This window comes from Micropterus salmoides, unplaced genomic scaffold (genome assembly GCF_014851395.1).
Source record: "Micropterus salmoides isolate LMB-PRFRI ecotype aquatic unplaced genomic scaffold, ASM1485139v1 Ms_hic_scaffold_4, whole genome shotgun sequence".
Taxonomy (NCBI): domain Eukaryota; kingdom Metazoa; phylum Chordata; class Actinopteri; order Centrarchiformes; family Centrarchidae; genus Micropterus; species Micropterus salmoides.
Window position 1 is genome coordinate 25,814,438 of NW_024043372.1, and position 20,992 is coordinate 25,835,429.

The following is a 20,992-nucleotide window of genomic DNA, read 5'->3' on the forward strand; positions in this document are numbered from 1 at the left end:
ACCAAAGCCAAGCTTACAGGAAATGCCAACCAAGCACAAAGAGATGTTAAAACAACATGCACACACACACACACACACACACACAAGTACACTTTATTAAACAAACAGACCCAATCTGTGCCCAAGTGTGATCAAACCACAGAAAATATTCAAAATAAACTTCCAGCAGAAACTTTGATTCACTGGCTCATTCTCTGTTGTACATTGTAACGGCAGCAATGTTGGCTTCTCATCTTGTGTTAATCGAATCGATGGCAGACAGAATAACAGAAAATTATAGGGGCAAATGGATTAAGTATGGGTCTGGGAGACCGGGAAATGGCCTCTGACATAAGAATTGCTGCTTAAATAGCAAATCTTGAAATAGTAGTTGTACAAGAAGGACAAAAGCAGGGAGTGATGTTTCATCCCTTTTCACCCCTTTTCTTCCACTGATCTGACAGAGACTTGTGTGAGGATCAGTTTACACTGCTATGATTTATCTGAGCAGGACAGGATGTGGAGACCTTACGATCCCAGACCAGAGCACATGAACCATGTCATTTTCAGCAAAAGACATGTGACATTGTCAGGATTTGCAAAACTCTTTTTAAATGTTTTAAAGGTTGTCCTGAAGTAATGGATGAGTAGGGTGTAGCCTACTACATCACGTTGACAGATTTTCAGTCTGGCACAGTACATGTTCACAGAAAAGCCTAGCCAGGCATTTTAAGATCACTTGGTTTTTGCAATAACTATGTTATATCATGTCTTCACAGGCCTTTGACCGCTGTGACTTTAAAGGACTAGTTCACCCCAGCATAAAAAATGGCCAGGTGAAATGCCATTAAAGTTTATATACTGTAAAAAACCAAACACACAGCAGAATAGTGCTGCAGTTCCATCTCAACGTTCGCCCACACTATTAAAGTTAATGGAGCCATTTCTGTACATCTCCAAAAGAGCACAAAATGTCCATCAAGTTTGCAATTTGTGGTTGTTTGTGGAGCTGTGAAAAAGTGGTGCTGCTGTCTTGAATAGTGTGGGAGATGAGTGTGGTGACATTACATGAAGGAACACACTGCACAACTGTACAGAAGTACATATACAGTAAATATACCAGAACAGGCACATAATGAGCCCAGATATAATTTAGTTTAGTTTAGTTTAAAGGAATAGTACATCATTTTGGAAAATACACATATTCACTTTCTTGCCAAGATTTAGGTGAAAGAGACTGTCTCATGTATGTGCACTAAATATGAAGCAGCTGTTAAACTTAGCTTAGTATGAAAATCCAAAGGGAAACAGTTGACTATGTCCAAAAGTAACAACATCCTCCTGCAAGTTCCTCTAAAGCTCACTTATTAAACAAACGAGATATTGTATTAATTAGTGAGCTTTAGAGGTACTGATAAGAGGATTTTGTTACCCTTGGACAGAGTCAGGCTAGTTTAAATTCTTTACGCTAAGCTTAGCTAAACAGCTTCACATTTAGTGGGCAAATATAAAAGTGGTTTCAATCTTCTCCTCTAATTGTGGTGAACTAAACCTTTAAATGTCAGGAAGTAGGTCCTTACTCAGTAACGTGTCAAAGTCTATTTTATGTGTACAACTACTTGATGTTATCTTGTTAAATCAATTTACACAGTTATAGCATGATATTAACAAAGAAGAATATAGTATCTCAGAATTGTACTGCTATGCTGCCAGTTTTGTACAAAATGACTGAACGCTACACTGAAAACTGCTTCAAATATGCCATTTCTAAGAGACTGAGTGAGTCCCAACCAACCAGAAACCATTGTGGTCCAACTTTAAGTCGCTCATTGCATGTGTTATTTTAAATATGGCTATAAAGGAAGTCTGGAGCGCTGCAAGTGCTTAAAAGCTTCCCGCGAAGTGCATAGCCATCCGTCAACATTGAAGAGCATGAAGAATGAACATCAATAAATCAAATGTCTCTGTGAAGTGAAATACACATTTCGCACACAGCTAAGAATTCATTTTGAATAATTATGAAAGGTCCTTGTATCATCACTGGGAACTGGATTTTATTGGTGTGTTTGATTGTCAGAGAGAATAAGATGACACTGTTTTTTTTTTGTTCACATGTGTTTAGACATTCTTTTTAACCCATTTTCAGTTCTGCTGATGTGAAGGAAATCCCATTAGTTGGTAATCGGGAAACAGCAACAGACAGTTAATGTATACCCATTTTCAGTCATGAGTCTAATGGATTTGTCCCATTCCAGCAGGACCATTGGTATTTAATCATAGTCAAAGGGATAGTAAGTGATTGTAATCCGGTGTACATCTTGTTAAATTCAGAGAATACTGTATATCCTCACGGTTTGCTTGCATTCAGTTTTTTGAAAAAAATTCTGGTTTTCCTACACAGCCCTGGCTCTGTAAATGGAAAACAAAGAAAGTGGTGTGGACCTTTGCATACAACATTATTCCCGCCAATCAGCAACAAGTAGTGCTTGTGCACAGGACTGATGGAGGGCAGGTGGCTCTATACACGGGCACATTCAAATGTTCTGGACTCCAGGCACTGTAAGGATGAGAGATGGTCGAGGAACAGCCAAAGAGGACATGTTTTAAGAGTGTAAACACAGAAGAAATTTGTACAACCAGTCAAGGGCGAAGGCGTTTCAACACTGGAGAAACCTCAGAGATTTGAAATTTGGGGGACAGAGCTTCTAAGGGGGCACTGAAGTGAGGGGTGTATTTGGTTGGCACTTGTGTTCAAATATCAACAATCCTTATGCAGAGTCACGTACTCTTCCTTTGATACATTATGGATGTGTCTCAGCACCAGTAAAAGTCAAAATCTTGAACTGTGAGAAGTGTGATTTTGATTGCTTTGTCCAAGTCCACTTATTTTTGCACTTGTAACTTTATGGACCCCAAAAACCCAGAAGCGGGCACAGAGGTGGGCAGAGTGGCACAGCTAAGGTCATGTTTATGCAGATCAGACTGCACAGTCATTTCCACCTGCTCAGAGCACCTCTTATCGCAGGTGCACAGAAAACATTTCCCAAACAGCATCCCTTAGACAACATGTTTTCTTTTAGGAGAAGCCAGCCCGAACTGCCCATTATTTAAGACTGCCCTAAGCCTTCACCTGCTGATGAAGTATTCCTCCTTGAGATACTAGCAATGTACTCATCCTATGCTGCTCAGTGCCAGGAGAGTGCTTGTTTTACCAATATTGTCACAAAACGGTGAGCCACGCTCATATGTGTTTGCACGGTGAGATTGCAGCTGCATATGTGCTCAGTTTCACAAAAGTAAAGCTAGTTCATGATTAGTGATACAATATTAACCTCTGTGTGTGTGTGTGTGTGTGTGTGTGTGTGTGTGTGTGTGTGTGTGTGTGTGTGTGTGTGTGTGTGTGTGTGTTGTAGGAGTTTGCCACCCTGACGAAGGAGCTGAACATATGCCGGGAGCAGCTGCTGGAGAAAGAGGAGGAAATATCTGAGCTGAAAGCTGAAAGGAACAACACCAGGGTACGTGTGTGTGTGTGTGTGTGTGTGTGTGTGTCTGTCTGTCTGTCTGTCTGTCTGTCTGTCTGTCTGTCTGTCTGTCTGAGTGCATTTGCATAGTAAGTGCAAGTGTGTGGTGATGCTGATGAAAACAAACAATGTTTCTAAGCTTTAAATTAGTATTCTCTTTGGTCATGCGTGTATTCACGTGTGTGTGTGTGTGTGTGTGTATTTGTGTCTGTGTGTGTGCGGTAGCTGCTGTTGGAGCACCTGGAGTGTCTGGTGTCTCGTCACGAACGCAGTCTGAGAATGACAGTGGTGAAGAGGCAGGCACCTCCTCCATCTGGAGTCTCCAGCGAGGTGGAGGTCCTCAAAGCCCTGAAGTCGCTGTTTGAACACCACAAGGCTCTTGATGAAAAGGTGGACACACACACACACACACGCATACATACAGTAGAAGTGCTGCTGTCTGTTGTAACAAATAAGTTCAGGGGAAACATTTTCCTCAGGACATGGTATTACCTTTAGTGCTGCTGTATACGCCATTTTAACAGAATCGCTGTCCTCCCTCACAAATGTATTATGATCATTTCGGTTTTGCTGGTTGTTTTCACATTGTTAAGTTAATGAACCTCAGCACTTACTGAGTTTTAGAGTAAACGTACTCCACTGAAGACATTGTTGTGAAAAAACTTTTAGTCTTGAGAAATTCCTGTTCATTTGAGGTAAATAAAGGGCCCCAGCCACTATTTGAGACATTATAGTGCAAAATACTATGTGTTCTATATTAGCTACATCAATTTATAACATGAATTATGAGACGAAATAATGATTTACAGATTTACAGTTTTTTTCAATTGCTTACCTGTGTTGGTCAAAACTGAAGTCACATTGTCAAAACTCTTCACACAGTTAGCGCAACAGAAGTGTATGTGGACCAAACTGTGAATCATTTTTCATTGCTTTCACACAAAATGCATTCAATAACCCGTTTCTCCAAAATTCATGAACTCTTTTCTCATTACTACTTCACCACCTGCAAAACACTGTTTATCTGCAGCACATTTTTTAAATGCTAACACACTGTGTCCAAAACTGTTAAAAACACATTCAAAACTGATGGTAAATGTACTGCATTTCTGCAGTGACCAGATTGAAATAAGTAGAAAATCTTAGAAGGCAGGCAATATCACTTTTGGAAATGTGAATTCCGTCAGCACAACGACAATTGCCAGAGTCCTGGAGAAACATAAAATAAGGATGAAGCAGTTGTACACTGTACCATTCGAGAGAAACTGTGAACATGTGAAAGAACTCCGTTATCAATATGTCCAGGTAAGATGTCTGTTCAATAATCAATCGGGGAACATACACAGTGATGCATAATGTGAAGTCCTGTAAAACTGTGTATTTGGAGCTGGAAGCCAGGGAAACTGCACATACATTCATCTTTGTGAATGAAGCTGGATTCAACCTGGCAAAAACACGCCGCAGGGGAAGAAATGTGATTGGACAGAGCGCAACCGTGGATGTCCCAGGGCAGAGAGGAGCTAACATCACATTGTTGGAAGCACTGTCCAATGATGGTTTGCTGTTACACAAACCACTCATTGGCCCCTACAATACAAAGAGGCTCATGTCTTTCCTGGATGACCTGCATAATCGCCTTGCGCCAGCGGAGAGAGGAGCAAGAAACTCCCCTATCTTTGTTGTTGTGTGGGATAATGTGGCATTCCACCACTCTGCTGCAGTTACAGACTGATTTGCTGCACATCCCAGCATGTCAGTACTGTTCCCGCTTCCATACTCCCCCTTCCTAAACCCCATAGAGGAGTTTTTCTCTGCATGGAGGTGGAAGGTGTATGACCACCATCCACATGACCAGATGACCTTACTGGATGCCATGAATGCGGGATGTGGAGATACTTCTCCTGAAGACTGCCAGGGTTGGATTAGACATTCCAGAAGGGGGGGGGTTGTTTCAACTTACAGTAAAACTTTTCACAGTTTACAATACTATCCACAGATATAGAACAAATAAACGATAGTAAAGCAAATTGCTGCATTTCTGATGCATTCTTGTTACATATGCTTTAGTACCGTCAATGTGAAAATATGTTATTGTTATTGTATAATGAAAACCTAATTTATTTTATTTTATTTTTTTGAAGGTCAGTGTGTTATGAGTGAGATTGTGTGCTTTCTGAGTGAGAATTGTTGCCAGTGTTTTGATTGAACGGGCTTATTTTGAGACTTGTATGAAGTGTTTTGAGGGTTTGAATGACTTTTAAAGGGTAGATTAACTGTTTGGCCAAGATGTATGTTGGTAATGCAGACTGTGTGAAGAGTTTTGAAAAGGTGGCTTCAAATTTGACCATTGCATCTTAGCAATTGTAAAAAACTGTAACTATGTAAACGACTGAAAAAAGGTGTATTGCAGCACTGAAATGTCAGGAACTTCTTTTTTAGTAAAGTAAATTATTGAATGCATTTCTGATTCATTCTTGTAACATATACTATAGTACAGTCAATAAAGTGAAAATATGTTACAGATTTTTTCTCAGTCGCTTTGGTACATTTGCAAAACTATTTGTATTGGTAAAATATGGCTAAACTCTGATGACAATGATTGAAAATGCACAAGGCTGTACTTTTTCTGTATGGCATAGATCAATTTCAACTGTACAGAGTTACAGTAAAAAAGAGATTGGACCGGATTCACAGTTACACAACAAAGAACTAGTATACTGTAATACATTGTGATCAACATGACATACAGTAAGCATGTAGGAAACAGCAGACAAATGTACATAATAATTTGCATAAATGTGTCAAAGCATGTGCAATATGCAATTTCTCAGAAGAATGAGAAATTGCTTTTACATATGATGTGCACAAGCGACTAGATGATGTGGAGGCTGAACAAGTAGAATTTCAATTCTGATCTGAGAAATGTATCAAAGTGACTGAAAACAACTGTATTCTATAATGAAATACTGATTTATATGAAAATATCAGTACAAATAACAAATGTACGTAATGCTTCCTGTTGTTAGTGTTTTGTCAGTCAGTGTGTTATGAGTGACAATGTATGTTTCCTGAGTGGGTATTTTGGCTGAACGAGTTTATTTTGAGGCTTATATGAAGTGTTTTGGTGGTTTGTGTGACTTTTGGAGGTGAGATTAACTGTTTGGCCAGGATGCATGTTGGTAATGCAGTCTGTGTGAAGAATTTTGAAAAAGTGGCTTCAGTTTTGACCATCTTAGCAATTGAAAAAAACTGTAAGTTCACTGTGTTTCTAAATTATATCTATCCATACTCGAGTCCAGGAATGTGCTTCTACATAAGTGTGTCCTCATGTTTCTGGACTTTGTCTTGATGTGTGTGTTGTTGGTGTGTTTGTCAGGTACGTGAGAGGCTTCGGGTGGCTCTGGAGAGGGTGGCCACCCTGGAGGGACAACTAGCAAATACCACACAAGAGGTGAGGCGTGTGTGTGTGCGTGTGCGTGCGGGTGCGGGTGCGTGTGCGTGTGCGTGTGCGTGTGCGTGTGCGTGTGTGTGTGTGTGTGTGTGTGTCTGCATGTGGGTGTCTGCGTGTGTGTGTGTGTGTTCCTATGTGTGGTTATTTGTAAGTGAAACATCTGTCCGGTCCCTAGCAGACATCTGTTGAAGCCTCCAGTCTGATCAGATATATGCTTCAAGTGCCACTCTGGATGAGAGGCTCTGTCTTCTCTGCCCTTTGTTCATACACACACACACACAAACACAAACACACATGGACAGACACACAACAAAATGTGCCTTCTGTACTAATCCATTTAAAATGTCATTAAAGAAATCATTCTTAAGATAAAAGTATGTTAAATACTCACAGCAGGCTCAGTGGGAGCAGAATCCCAGCGGGTTATATAACATTTAAAGTCAAGGCTTGTTAAGTTGCACTGATCATACAGTTTTATAAGAGGAGAAGGCTCTCTCTGAAGCAACCCCTCCCTTCTCTTTTCTCAGTATAATTTATATTTGTAGTTATGTAAAATATAGAGAGCATATTGTCTGGCAGCCTGAGAGCCAGGGCTTCCCTTTGAAAGAGTTTTGTTCCTGGATTCACTGAGGGACAAGAAAAGACAGTAAATGTGCAAGTCTGTGCATTGTTCATTTTTTGTTTTTGTTTTTAATCTACATTGCAGTTGAACATTGTGAGACAAAGGAAGGACGGTGACTCAGTGGAGCGAACAGATGGATCCAAACCTACATGGAAGGTCTTCCTGGCTGTGTGATTGTTTTTCTGCTCTGTGCTTTATGCTATGTCTGTCTATAGTATTTGTTTGTATGGCTGTCGACCGTCTTTGTATGTACACACACACACACACACACACATACATACATACACATGACAGATTAATGGAGCTAAATGTAGCATAAATCCTTCTCCTTTACCTTTCTGATAATTCTGATAACAACCCTGAAAGGAGCACACATTATGTAACTGTGTCTGGGTCTGTCCACGGGGAGTAACAAACCTCCCAGCGATTAAACAGCGGAGCCTGTTTGTATCTGGATGGAAATCTCCTAACTCTGTACGATCGAGCAGTACGACGTCCACTTACTTTGGCTCCTATTTCTTTGGCATGGAGAAAAGCAACAACAACAAAAAAAAGTGTCAATATACATAATTAAACTTGCAACATCAATAACTTACCATTAAGAAGGGAGGAGAGAAAGAAGAAGACAATATAAAGAGGGAATTGGTACAAGCACTGGGAGTGTAGGGTGTAGTTTAGATGTCTCAGAGTACGAACTGTGCAAACACACACTTTGTTAGGACATTTATCTATGACACCTGCTGCCTTCCTGACAGTCAGTGCCCCCGGATGTTGCAACCAGCACCCTTCAAAACACCAAAAAGTGATCATGACCACATGTATTTTCTCAGCAGGAACCCTAACTATCACAAAACCGCGTCATACCCAATGATTGCTACGCATTGTCATTCAGATGAGGCTGTACAATGCTATTTCCAAAGTCCCTTGGAGTAAATCATATCAGTTATTGTGGCTAAATTGGAATTATGCAAAATTGCACAATTCACCAGGTGTGTTTTATTACACAGCTTCAAACCATTTAGCCCTATTTCCCCCAGTGTTTCATGGTATGTTTATGTTTCTGTAAGGTACTCATGAGCAGGCAAAATTGGAACATGAGGGAACGGAGGAGGTCCTCCTAACTTTGGATGCCCACTGTGTTCCCTGTGTTAATATGTGTCCCCAAAGGTTTGTTTAATTAAGGCCCTGGAATTAACTGCATTTTGAGAAGAGAAGCGAAACAACATCAAAACAACAACGTGGCAGCCTAACCTCACACAACCCACCCTCGTATGCATAACACTCAACACTTTCTTATCTAGGCCATGCAACTTTATCAGTTCTACAACAACACTCAATACCCTCCACCCATAGCATGCACATTTGTATGTGTCTCAGTACTAAAATCCATTTTATGTGAAAATGTGTATATATATCCATTTATGTTGTGTATCTGCCTTACAGAGACTGCCCAACGGCTCCATAGACGCCCACGATGAAGGCAACCGGGCGTCGGAGCTTCAGGAGCTGCTGGATCGGACCAATAAGGAGCTGGCCCAGAGCCGCGAGCACTCTACCACTCTCAGCGCCCGTTTGGCCGAGCTCGAGGCCGAGCTCGCAAATGCACGTCGAGAACTGAGCCGAAGCGAGGAGCTGTCACTCAAACAACAGAGGGAACAGAGAGAGGTGAGAGTAAAAAGGAAATGTGCCTTTGTTCTGGGAGCGGGCACAGAGAACAGCTTGCTACAAAAACTAATACAATTTAACATTCTGCTGGCTACTAGCTTCGGATACTAGATTTTATTTAGAGCAAAACATTTGAAAAGGGGTTTCATGATGCACAGTCAGCCAACTTTTTTTCAGTCTGTTTATTATAACTGGAGTTTACTGGTTGTCTTGTATACCAGTATTATCAGTTAGTACAGTACATTACACAATGACACAGATATGTGTAAGCAGCAACCACATGATCTTCTAACAAAGCTAATTTATTGATTTCTTCAATTCTGTGCTTTAGTTGCACATTTTGCTCCCTCTTTATTTACTTTAACTAACATACATTTTTCCATAGTCTGTCAATATAAGATGGCAACATACATACATTTCTTGTATACTAACTGTTTGTTAGATAATTAATATTAAATCATAAAATGGGAGTATTTGGCCATAAATGTAGAGATACAGTACATTGGTTATTGCTTTTTGGCGTCACTATACTCATTATTGCAGGCGCTTCTCATGATTTCCCTGTTGTTGTTTTTTGTTGTTGTTGTTGTTGTTGTGTCTCTGCACCCACAGAGGGAGGATATGGAAGAGAGAATAACAACATTAGAGAAGCGCTACCTGGCTGCTCAGCGGGAGACCACACACATCCACGACCTCAACGACAAACTGGAGAATGAACTGGCCACCAAGGACTCACTGCACCGACAGGTAACATAAACACACCAATTCTAGCCTCACAGGCTTGTGCATAATGAATAGATAATTATCATTCAAAATAGCAAATAGTCACTCAGAGATAACTGTAGAAAATTAGTCAACTTGAAATGGATGATAGCTGCCGCACTTCTCAGTTACCTTTAACTGAGCAAAACAATTCCACAGGTACATCATTGAGATTTAAGCACAGTGTCCGAACTAAATCAATATTTATTAATGTTCTGTGTCATTATTCTGCTGTGCTCAGGCTTCCTTGGATGTTGCAATCCTAATGTGTCGTTAAGTGACACCAAAAATGGCACATTTGTCTTTGTGACAAACGTCTGTGTGCGCTCTCGTTCCCTCTTGCATTATAATATTTCATGCCTCCATGTCACATGTCAAAATCAATTGAGTTTTTCCAAAGTGGGGCAATATATTGAGGAATATTATAGAATATTAATGTATTAAGGCATTGGAGAATATTATAGTAAGCGAGTGAGTAACATCCTACTCAAAGGTTCATGTGTAGTTCAGGGTGAATCAGAGTTCAGCGCCACTATGGGGAATACCAGCAACAGCCTCTATTCGCGTCCCCATGTCGTGTCCTTGCTACCCGCTGGCTGCACTACACTGATTACACCTCTCTTGTGATCGCGGCAATGTCCCTCTTATTACTTTGCATGTGTTCCTGTGTGTCAGAGCGAGGAGAAGGTGCGCCAGCTGCAGGAGATGCTGGAGATGGCGGAGCAGAGGCTGGCTCAGACCATGAGGAAGGCCGAGACACTGCCAGAGGTGGAAGCTGAACTGGCACAGAGAGTGGCTGCACTTTCCAAGGTAACACACACGCACACTAACCCACACACCCCTGTAGAAAACATAGCAAAGGATCCTGATGCAAATGAGAATCAGTGATTTACAGGTACAAAACACAGAATCAGATATACATACAAACACAGTTATAGTTTATAGATAGAGGCTGTTGTACTCATATGTAAGTGTCTCCCCCTGCAGGCTGAGGAGCGACATGGCAACGTGGAAGAGCGGCTCAGACAGCTGGAGTCACAACTGGAGGAGAAGAACCAAGAGCTAGGAAGGGTGTGTGTGCATGTGTGTGTGTGCATGTGTGTGTGTGTGTGTGTGTGTGTGTGTGTGTGTGTGTGTGTGTGTGTGTGCAACCGCCCTGCAGGGTTTCTCTGACCTCTCACTATGTTTTGTGTTTGTGTGTGTGTGTGAGTGTATGTGTGTTTGTGTGTGTGTGTGTGTGTGTGTGTGTGTGTGTGGGCCGATGCCTCACATTAGTTGGGCGCCTTGACTCTTGGTTCTGTGCTCCCTCATGCATACATACACAAACACACAGGACAGACACACATATGAAGAACCCTCCATTTTCCTGGTGCATTGTTGCATGAATTTAAACCAAATCCACATATCCTGCTGCAACCGCCCCCCACCCCCTATAATACTGATTGGCTGCTATCTTTAGACTCTGAATAATTCACGCAAGGCTAATTTCTCTCTCTCTCTGTGCAATGTCATGACTATATTTAGTTAAAGGAGCTCTCTGAGGGTGCAGATTTGTGTTTGTATGTGTGTTAATTTACTTTAATGAAATTACTGTAGAATACATATTAAGCACAGCACCTCCCATGTAAGAGAAATGATTTAACCCTTTTTCATCATCACTTAAATTACTGTAATTAAATCATTCTGGCTGCGGGATCCATTGTTGGCCAAGAAGACCTATATCTGGCAGCTGGTGATCTTGGGCTAAATACACACTTCATCCTTTAATCCATGCAGAGAGGCTTGATTAGCTGCATAAATACACCCAAATGGAGTTATTCAACACCCCCCCGTCTGGTTCTCTCATCAGGCTCGTCAGAGAGAGAAAATGAATGAGGAGCACAACAAGCGTTTGTCTGACACCGTGGATCGTCTGCTCACCGAGTCCAATGAAAGACTGCAGCTCCATTTGAAAGAACGCATGGCTGCCCTGGAAGACAAGGCAAGGCCTGTACACACACATTCGTCTTCGCAGCAGCTCATATTGCTGATGTTACTGCTTCACAGAACAAATGAAAATACAGCGTAGCACATGTTCTAGTTGGACCAGACATTTGTTTTGACACGGTGACACGCTCATGCCTTTTTTGTCTAGAACTCCCTTATTCAGGACCTCGAGAACTGCCAGAAACAGCTTGAAGAATTCCACCATACCAGGGTCAGTGAGACATGAATGAATCACCTAACCACTGAATACTACTCATATGCCCCATATCAGTAGTCAAGTGCTCAAGTGCTGTACATAAATACCGTTTTGTGGTATATTTTTTCTCCAGAGGGAGGGAAATATTCTTCTTTTTTCTCCATTTGATTTAATGGACAACTGTAGTTAGTTGTGCAGATTAAGATGAATTTGTAAAATACAAGGCATGATTATAGATTAAGCTACCAAACAGTATACACATTGAATAGCTGAAGCTTTTCTTGGATAATGACTACTTTCTGATTACAATTTAGTATTTTTACTTGAGTAAAATTTTGAATGCTGAACTTTTACTTGTACTCCTTACTTTTACTTGTAATGGAGTAGTTTTATAGTATAGGTATTGCTACTTTTACTTAAGCAAACAATCTGAATACACCGCCCATATTGCCAATCTGTCCCTCAGGAACGGCTGATCGGAGAGATTGAGAAGTTGAGAAATGAGATTGACCATTTGAAACGCCGCAGCGGGGTGTTTGGCGATGGAACCCACCCTCGGTACACACGGACATACACCTCCTCCGCACATGCTCTCTCACACACACATCCTCTAATATATAGTGCTACTACTATACTATACTATTATTAATAGTAAACTGTTTTCTGTATGTAATCTCAGGTCTCACCTGGGTAGCTCCAGCGACCTTCGCTTCTCCGTGGTGGAGGGCCAAGACGGCCACTACAGCACAACTGTGATCAGGCGGGCACAGAAGGGCAGACTGTCTGCGCTTCGGGACGACCCAAACAAGGTGCTAATAATCGGACCAGAACAACCCCACAGCTCCTCACATACACATACACTAAACAGGATGGCCAACTTACAAGATCATGTGTCAGCTGCTGTTCTAACCACATACAGCTCCTTACTAGTGCTTTATCCAAGTTCATGTCTGCTTTGCTAATAAGTGTCAGTGCCTGGCTGATGTATGATGATCTTCATATCTAACTTACCATTCTCTACTAACCTCTCTGTCTCTCTGTCACCTGCTGCCATGGACATGCTGTCTGATGTAAGTTCCCTGATCATCCATTTCTTCTCATAACTGGCCACATACTTCCACAAGTGTCATACTGTATTTTTACCTGTGTAAAATCTTAATTAATGCATGTGGCACATTCTTCTAGTACATTTATTAATGATCAAAAACTGATTAGTGTACATGTTGTATTCAACACATGGACTGTGTCTACACATGTTGAAGCTCATGTGTGTTTGTTGTCTCCAGGTGTGCGCGGTCTTTGAACAGGACTATCCATCTCTGCGTGGGAGCGTCAGCCATCTCCTCGGCAGCGACATCGAGGCAGAGTCAGACCTGGATGATGACGTTAGCTCGACCCTGCTTTCCCCCAGCGGCCAATCAGATGCTCAGACTCTCGCTCTCATGCTGCAGGAGCAGCTTGACGCTATCAATGAAGAGATAAGGTGCCAAATCACAGGCCCATTAGATAGCAGAACATGACACTTTCATGATCCCCATGGGGAAATTGGGTCAGTGCAGCAGGATACAGATAAGAGGAAGAACAAAGTATTAAAGATAATGCAACAAATAATTGCAAGAAAAGGGGATATTTTGAAGATACTACAGCAAATAAAGGTGGTGCTGTGCTGCTGCTGCTGCTGCTGCTGCTTCGTCTTGTTAATGCAATTCATGAAGGCCTGTGGCCAGACTGGATGCACTAGAATTGATTGTGATGAGATAGAGAGATGATAACATGTAGATAAGACTCTTCACTCGTCAGTTCTGTTTCCTACTGGAAGAGGACGCTGTTTATTGCAGTTTACAGTAAACAAGGATCTCCTGTGACACCTCAGAATATGCTTCTGGAGAGGAGATGCAAAATAGATGCTGATTATGCTGCAGAGGAGCCAGACTCCCTTGAAGTAATAGAAATAATGTCCCATGCTATAAATGGTATTTTAATAATCCAATATTTGCCAGGATCTTTGCATTGTTACATTTTTATACAAGTAATTTTATATTTACATATATTTTTTATGAAGGATTATGCTGAATTTAATTCATTATCACAGGAATACAAGGCGTGTATTGTTAATGAATGGATTCAAAGATAACTATGTATGAGTGCCTGTTTGTGTGTGTGTGTGTGTGTGTGTGTGTGTGTGTGTGTGTGTGTGTGCAGGATGATCCAGGTGGAGAGGGAGTCAGCAGACCTCCGCTCTGATGAGATTGAATCTCGCGTGAACAGCGGCAGCATGGACGGACTCAATGTGACACTTCGACCCCGGGCCCTACCCACCTCCGCCACTGCCCAGTCCCTGGCGTCATCCTCCTCCCCGCCCACCAGTGGCCACTCCACACCCAAACACCACTCACGCAATGCCAGCCACCATCTAGGCATCATGACTCTGGTCAGAGGGCACACACACTCTATCTGTCATACACACACAAACAGCAGTATATTCGTTGTTAAAAGCCATATCTGTAACTGTGTGTCGTTTTGTTTGATAGCCAAGCGACTTGAGGAAACACCGCAGGAAAGTAGCAGTAAGTTTGAACGAAAACTGAAATTGTACGGCTTTTATGTCCATGTGTGGCTTTCGTAACTGAGCTGAGTTGCTTTTGTGACTTCTTCTAGTCTCCTGTGGAAGTGGACAAAGCTACTATCAAGTGTGAGACATCGCCTCCCTCGTCCCCCCGCAGTTTACGGCTGGAAACCAATTTTGCCCAGTTCACGGGCAGTCTAGAGGATGGCCGAGGGTAAACACACACACACACATAAATACACAAGTAGCACAGGATGATACATTGACATCAGTACAGACTCGCTGTTGGATTGTTTTACAGGTCCACTTCAACTTCAAGTTTTAGAGATGCCTAACATGGTAAAAATTGAAGTAGCTGGAACAAGATCTTATAGCGGACAATATTTATCATACCACAGATTTTAGTCTAACATCGTTTGCTCTGTTTTAACTGTTTGCAGTAAGCAGAAGAAAGGCATCAAATCATCCATTGGCCGATTGTTTGGGAAGAAGGAGAAGGGTCGAATGGAGCAGACTGTTGGCAGGGATGGACAGCCCCTACCAGCCTTAACAGGTACACTGTTGACTACATACCATATCCCACACTGATGCAGATTGAATGAGATTGTCTGTGATTTACAGAGACGTAAATAAAGATGCTGTATTTCAGACTTTGAGATGGGCATTGGTGACACAATGACTCTTGGAAAACTGGGCACACAGGCTGAGAGGGACCGCAGGATGAAGAAAAAGTAAAAGCATCCTTTCTTTCTCTCTGACTTGTGACTGTGTTTTTTCCTATTTTGCTTGTTGTTTTAAAGTATTCACTAAGCCTTTTCCCCGATAATTCTCACTTCCTTCTGTCTTTCTTTGGCAATTTTTAATTCCCTTGTTAGACACGAGCTTCTAGAAGACGCCAGGAAAAGAGGCCTGGCATTTGCCCAGTGGGACGGCCCTACTGTCGTCTCCTGGCTAGAGGTACTCCTCTAATCTACTTTTATATCTACCCACCATAAATGTTCACAAAACCTCCCTCTATCCAGGCTGCTACTACATCTAATACAAAACAGAATACAGTGATATCAAATACAAGACAGATCATTACAGGCTGATATCCACTCCGTTCCCCTTTCTATCTGACCTTATATGGCGACAATAGTGGTGACGTTGAATATCTTGATGACTCTCACCAGCTGTGGGTGGGTATGCCGGCGTGGTATGTGGCAGCATGTCGTGCCAACGTGAAGAGCGGAGCCATCATGTCAGCTCTGTCAGACACAGAGATCCAGCGGGAGATTGGCATCAGCAACCCTCTACACCGACTCAAACTCCGCTTGGCCATCCAGGAGATGGTCTCCCTCACCAGCCCGTCTGCACCACTTACCTCCAGAACGGTAAAATAATACAAGAAATACACCTCCGTGATTACTCATACACGGCTGTCTTCGTGCATGTAAATGTGCATACACAAATAATAAATAAATAAATGAGCTTACACAAAGTGTAATCCAGGATTGGGAATATAAACACATTACCCTACACAGAACACTCAAAACCTCCTCCACTATTGGGCTTAACCTTCACTCTGCACCTTGGGGTGATGACTCCTCACTCTTTTTTACTTTTTTTATTCTTCTCTCAGTTTATGCCTTCAGACTGAGGTTGCATGGGTTTCTGTGGGAAAACGACACGCAAATAGTGCTAGATATAGCTACAAGCTACCTGCCTGAAATACACTCCCTCCCTTGGCTTCACTCAACACAGTGTTTGTCTGTGTGCGTGTGTGTGGGTGTGTGTGCGTGTTTGTCTGCGTCTGTGTGCCTGTGGGGGTTGGGATGTGTGAAAATATACACATGAGTGCATTCTTGGGTGTGTTTTGGGGTGTGTATGCGTGCTTGTGTGTTTGGGTGTGTGTGTGTGTGTATGTGTGTGTTTGGGTGTGTTTTTGTCCTCTGAGCAGTCCTCCGGAAATGTGTGGGTGACTCATGAAGAGATGGAGAACCTGGCTTCCTCCACTAAAGCGGTCAGTACCATATGGGTGCTCCCTTTCCTTTTTCCCCCACCAAACACTCTCTCTCACTCCCACTGTCCTCACTGTGACACGCATATGTCATCTCCCTGAAGACCCCTTTAAATAACCACAACATCACACACCAACGCATCTTTGTACTTGTGCTCATATTTGTATGTGGGTGACGGATATAACTGATACAACCTGTGGTCATGTGGTCCATATCTGTTGGAGCTGTGCAATTGCAGTTAACTGATTGAAGATTGAAGGTTAATTGCAGAGTAAAAACTCAAAAGAGCAGTGAGTGTGTGTGTGTTTCTGAATGTGCAATATGTTTGTCTTTGGTTATCCCATGTCTCTCTAAGCTTGTATATTGTCTCTACCATGCTGCCAGGAGAATGAGGAGGGAAGCTGGGCACAGGTGAGGTTGCCAATCTGCTAACATCTGTCTGCACACACCGAAACTGTACCCACGCTCTTCACTAACACAAAGACACATTCATGAATTTGAGAGCAGCCAATTCACCCTCAATAGTATGTTCTGTATACAGTAATTAGGTAAATTCAAATAAAACTGAAACTATCTGTGTGGCTCGATAGCAGTAAGGGTGAGTTGAAAAATATGCATTTTTGTAATTTAATCAAGATTTTGTTTGCATTTGTGTTACATAGTCATGGTCCATCCACACAGGTGTTTTCACTTCAGGACTTCCAGACTGTGTGAGTGTCTACAGATTCTGCTTGATTGACATGTTTCTACTGTCCTGCTAGTGTTGTTGCATCTGTTGGGTCATTTTAAAAGGCCTTTTTTTACTGCAGACATTTTGTCATCCACCCTGAAACAGAAGCAGCTGAATGGAATTCAGCCATCGTTGATTTTATTATTTACACCTGTGTTTTTCCTGTTGTGACATGGCTAAATGTCGTCTGTGAAAAAAGGCCTATTCGGACATGGACATTGGTGACCTCATGTAATTCCCAGCGTAATTCTGCCCAACATCAATCTGAGCCAAGGTCTAATCAGAGAGAATGACTGAAAACACCTGTGTGGCTGTACAAGGCATTTAAAATGATGAGGTGCTCAAAATTTTACTTTCCTGTACAGTACAGATTTATCTTAAAATACAGAGGAAAAAAACAGAAACGTGTTCCAGGTTTTCAGATATACAAATTAAAAAAATAGAATAATATTTTTTATGTTTTTCACAGCACATATTTTGCCTTGTCTTAGCATGGAAAGCACAAATAATGTTGATGATGGTGCAGTTTCATTTAAGTGTCCCAGTAAGTAATGACAGTGACCCGGCATGCACAATACTAGGGTGCTGGACCCGGTACATCTAAATACAATGCAGCCATTTTTTAACATTATTAGTAAAACCTGTGCTTTTGCTGATGCGACATGTCAAGATGTCTGCTGTGAAAAGCGCCTGTTTTGGACCCAGAGTGCAATCTCCTCCAAACACCTTTATTACTCAATGTATATGCAAGAAATTTTGGGATCATTTAGTTTCTTTTGTTATACAAAATGACAGAAATTTCACTTGTTTTACCACCTGAGTAGCTTTTGGCATATTGTTTAGCACATACAACAGTCCCACATCCATGTCAAATGTACAGTATATAATCCTGAAACAGTAGGCAGCCTCTCTCTTTTTCTGTTGCACACGTTAAGAACAGTATTCCTCCTCTCCCTGTAGACTCTGGCATATGGCGACATGAATCATGAGTGGATAGGGAACGAGTGGCTGCCCAGCCTCGGTCTGCCTCAGTACCGCTCATACTTTATGGAGTGTCTGGTGGACGCACGCATGCTGGACCACCTGACCAAAAAGGACCTGAGGAGCCACCTCAAGATGGTGGACAGCTTCCATAGGTCTGTTGCTGGGGTGTTTAGCTTAGCTTGCTGTTTGATCAGCCTCGCCTTTCTTCTGTTAGCTGGATACATCAGCATTGGAGAAGAGAAGGCTAATGATGCATGTGTGTTTGTGCTTTTCTGTGTGTGTGTGTGAGTGTATGTTTTTCTATGTTTGTTTGTGTGTACCAGGGCTAGTCTGCAGTATGGGATTATGTGCTTGAAGAGGCTCAATTATGACAGGAAAGACCTGGAGCGCCGGAGAGAGGACAGCCAACACGACATGAAAGGTTCACTTTACACACACCCTGATACACTCACACAGTGAGAAAAAAAATCAAGCACACACACATACACACGTTCAAACACTAGTTCACAGGCGTGCACACATGCACAGTATTATCAGGCCAGAGTACCACCTAGTGGTTTTTGCCTGATATTGTCACTTTGGCCTGAGCAGTGAAACAGCTGCATGTTAGACTGTAAAAAAGCCGAGCGAAGCAGGCCTGCAATCTTGTGATCCAAAGCTGCACATACCAAGAGTAGTCCACACACACACATAGATCCAGCCAGTCCCCTCGCCCTTTTGACCTTGAGTTCTGCACATGAACTTGACTCAGCTGTCATGTCAACTCACAGTCCTGCCCTGTTTACACACACACACACACACACACACACACACACACAAACACCGCCTGTTCCAACTTGGAAAGCTGGCTGACAGCTGTGCTTTAAATGAACAAAGGGAGTGTGCCAGTGAGTTGACACTATGTGGACACACACATTATCTCTTTATCTCTCTCTCTCTTCTTTCCTTTTCTAGCTCTCTTATTCAAAATCAAGTTGCTCTTACTTGCTGTTAATGATATGTGCTGGCATTCTATGTAAAGTTGTGCCACAGCAACATGAATCTGAGCCACTCTCTTTTCCTTTAGATGTGTTGGTGTGGACCAACGAGCAGGTGATCCACTGGGTCCTGTCCATTGGTTTGAGGGAGTATAGCGGCAACCTGTTGGAGAGCGGCGTACACGGATCGCTCATCGCACTGGATGAGACCTTCGACTACAGCAGCCTAGCGCTCATCCTGCAGATCCCTATGCAGAACACACAGGTGGTTATAGAGGAACAGTTTACACACACTATGCAATGATTGAACTGATTTGAATGGGAGAAAGATATCAAGTGTTTTATGATGAATTATCTGTATAGAATATTACCCTAAATTTGTACCAATACATTTTGTTTCATTTTGTGTCATAATACCCCACACGTTGAACACTTTTTTCCCACTACTGTAAGCTCATGGCAGGCCTTTTGGCTTCTCTGCAACCTGTCCATCTTCCAACAGTTAAGTTGTTGAGGTTTTTACAAGATTGATTGATTTACTTTTTAGTGACTCAGTGGTTTGTTTGCAGTCAGCCTTTTCTTCTACTGCTAGCTACATGGTGCCAACATCTCCTTCTGCTTCAGATTCTGTATTAGTCTTTGATGAAAAGGGCTCTGTTGTTCTCGCTTTGAATTCACTTGAAAGAATTTTCTGGTCCCAGGCTTCAGTACAGATTACTTGCCCACAGTTTTATATTCACATATGAATAAGACATGAAGGTTTCTCCTATTTATCAGAGGGATTGTTTTTAATTTTACTGGTATTTCAAGAGCTTTCACTGACATTTTGCCATCAGCTCCTGTTCATGTCTGATCACTTCCCTTTGTCTCCTGCTCACAGAGGTTGTGTGTGCTGTTTTTCAGGCACGGCAGGTTCTGGAGAGGGAGTTCAACAACCTGTTAGCCTTGGGGACAGACCGTCGACTAGAGGAGGTGACCTCTCAAGCGGCTGCTTTGATCAAATACAGTGTTGTTAAAGAAGGGCCACTTGTCTGACCTTGTTTTTCTCCCTGTCCCTGTAGAGTGGGGATGACAAGTCATTTCGACGCTCTCCATCGTGGCGCAAGAGGTTTCGGGCACGTGAGGGAGGGGCGGGGCTGGGGATGATGGCGGGTTCCATGGAAACACTGCCTGCTGGCTTCCGTATGCCCTCCATGTCCATGCCACCCTCTGTGAATTTGATGCCCAAGAAACAGCTCCAGCCTGAAGGTGTGTTACAATACTAACCAAACTCGTCTACCTCAGCCTATGTATTTGTGTATCTATGTGCTTCTTTCTGCTTGTCCTGACTAACAAACTGCATGGTGTGTCCTCTATGTCCTGCTGTACACAAACCTCTCTGTGCCACGTCCACTCAAGCTCCTCCCCCGGCGCCCCCGAGACTCGACCCCTCGGCTGTGCGGACCTATTCATGCTAACTTCTCTCTGCTTACTAACAGGAGCGCTAATGCTAACAGGTAAGCTAACAAAACACTACCTGAAACTGCTGAACTTACAGGTCAGTGCGCTTTTAA

At 42.4% G+C, this 20,992-nt stretch overlaps 1 protein-coding gene across 11 annotated transcripts in view; it reads left to right on the forward strand.

Moving 5' to 3' along the window:
- Positions 1-20,992, forward strand: part of ppfia4 (PTPRF interacting protein alpha 4) — a 57,021-nt gene that overhangs the window by 33,560 nt on the left and 2,469 nt on the right. For 3 of the 11 annotated variants that reach the window (XR_005441516.1, XM_038697392.1, XM_038697400.1), the window contains 29 exons: positions 3,393-3,494; positions 3,726-3,890; positions 6,877-6,951; positions 7,658-7,729; positions 9,017-9,238; positions 9,851-9,985; positions 10,676-10,810; positions 10,988-11,071; positions 11,850-11,981; positions 12,135-12,197; positions 12,649-12,740; positions 12,862-12,991; positions 13,469-13,665; positions 14,385-14,613; positions 14,714-14,749; positions 14,841-14,962; positions 15,189-15,301; positions 15,398-15,479; positions 15,624-15,705; positions 15,921-16,121; positions 16,688-16,750; positions 17,133-17,159; positions 17,411-17,458; positions 18,439-18,614; positions 18,786-18,883; positions 19,529-19,704; positions 20,343-20,411; positions 20,501-20,687; positions 20,838-20,935. Coding sequence is in view for 10 of the 11 variants with exons in the window: in XM_038697392.1 (XP_038553320.1) it covers positions 3,393-3,494; positions 3,726-3,890; positions 6,877-6,951; positions 7,658-7,729; positions 9,017-9,238; positions 9,851-9,985; positions 10,676-10,810; positions 10,988-11,071; positions 11,850-11,981; positions 12,135-12,197; positions 12,649-12,740; positions 12,862-12,991; positions 13,469-13,665; positions 14,385-14,613; positions 14,714-14,749; positions 14,841-14,962; positions 15,189-15,301; positions 15,398-15,479; positions 15,624-15,705; positions 15,921-16,121; positions 16,688-16,750; positions 17,133-17,159; positions 17,411-17,458; positions 18,439-18,614; positions 18,786-18,883; positions 19,529-19,704; positions 20,343-20,411; positions 20,501-20,687; positions 20,838-20,896 (3,372 nt within the window). In the remaining variant the exon portion in view is untranslated. The remainder of the gene's footprint in view (positions 1-3,392; positions 3,495-3,725; positions 3,891-6,876; positions 6,952-7,657; positions 7,730-9,016; positions 9,239-9,850; positions 9,986-10,675; positions 10,811-10,987; positions 11,072-11,849; positions 11,982-12,134; positions 12,198-12,648; positions 12,741-12,861; positions 12,992-13,468; positions 13,666-14,384; positions 14,614-14,713; positions 14,750-14,840; positions 14,963-15,188; positions 15,302-15,397; positions 15,480-15,623; positions 15,706-15,920; positions 16,122-16,687; positions 16,751-17,132; positions 17,160-17,410; positions 17,459-18,438; positions 18,615-18,785; positions 18,884-19,528; positions 19,705-20,342; positions 20,412-20,500; positions 20,688-20,837; positions 20,936-20,992) is intronic. The other 8 variants (XM_038697394.1, XM_038697393.1, XM_038697395.1 and 5 more) reach the window with 8 other exon arrangements.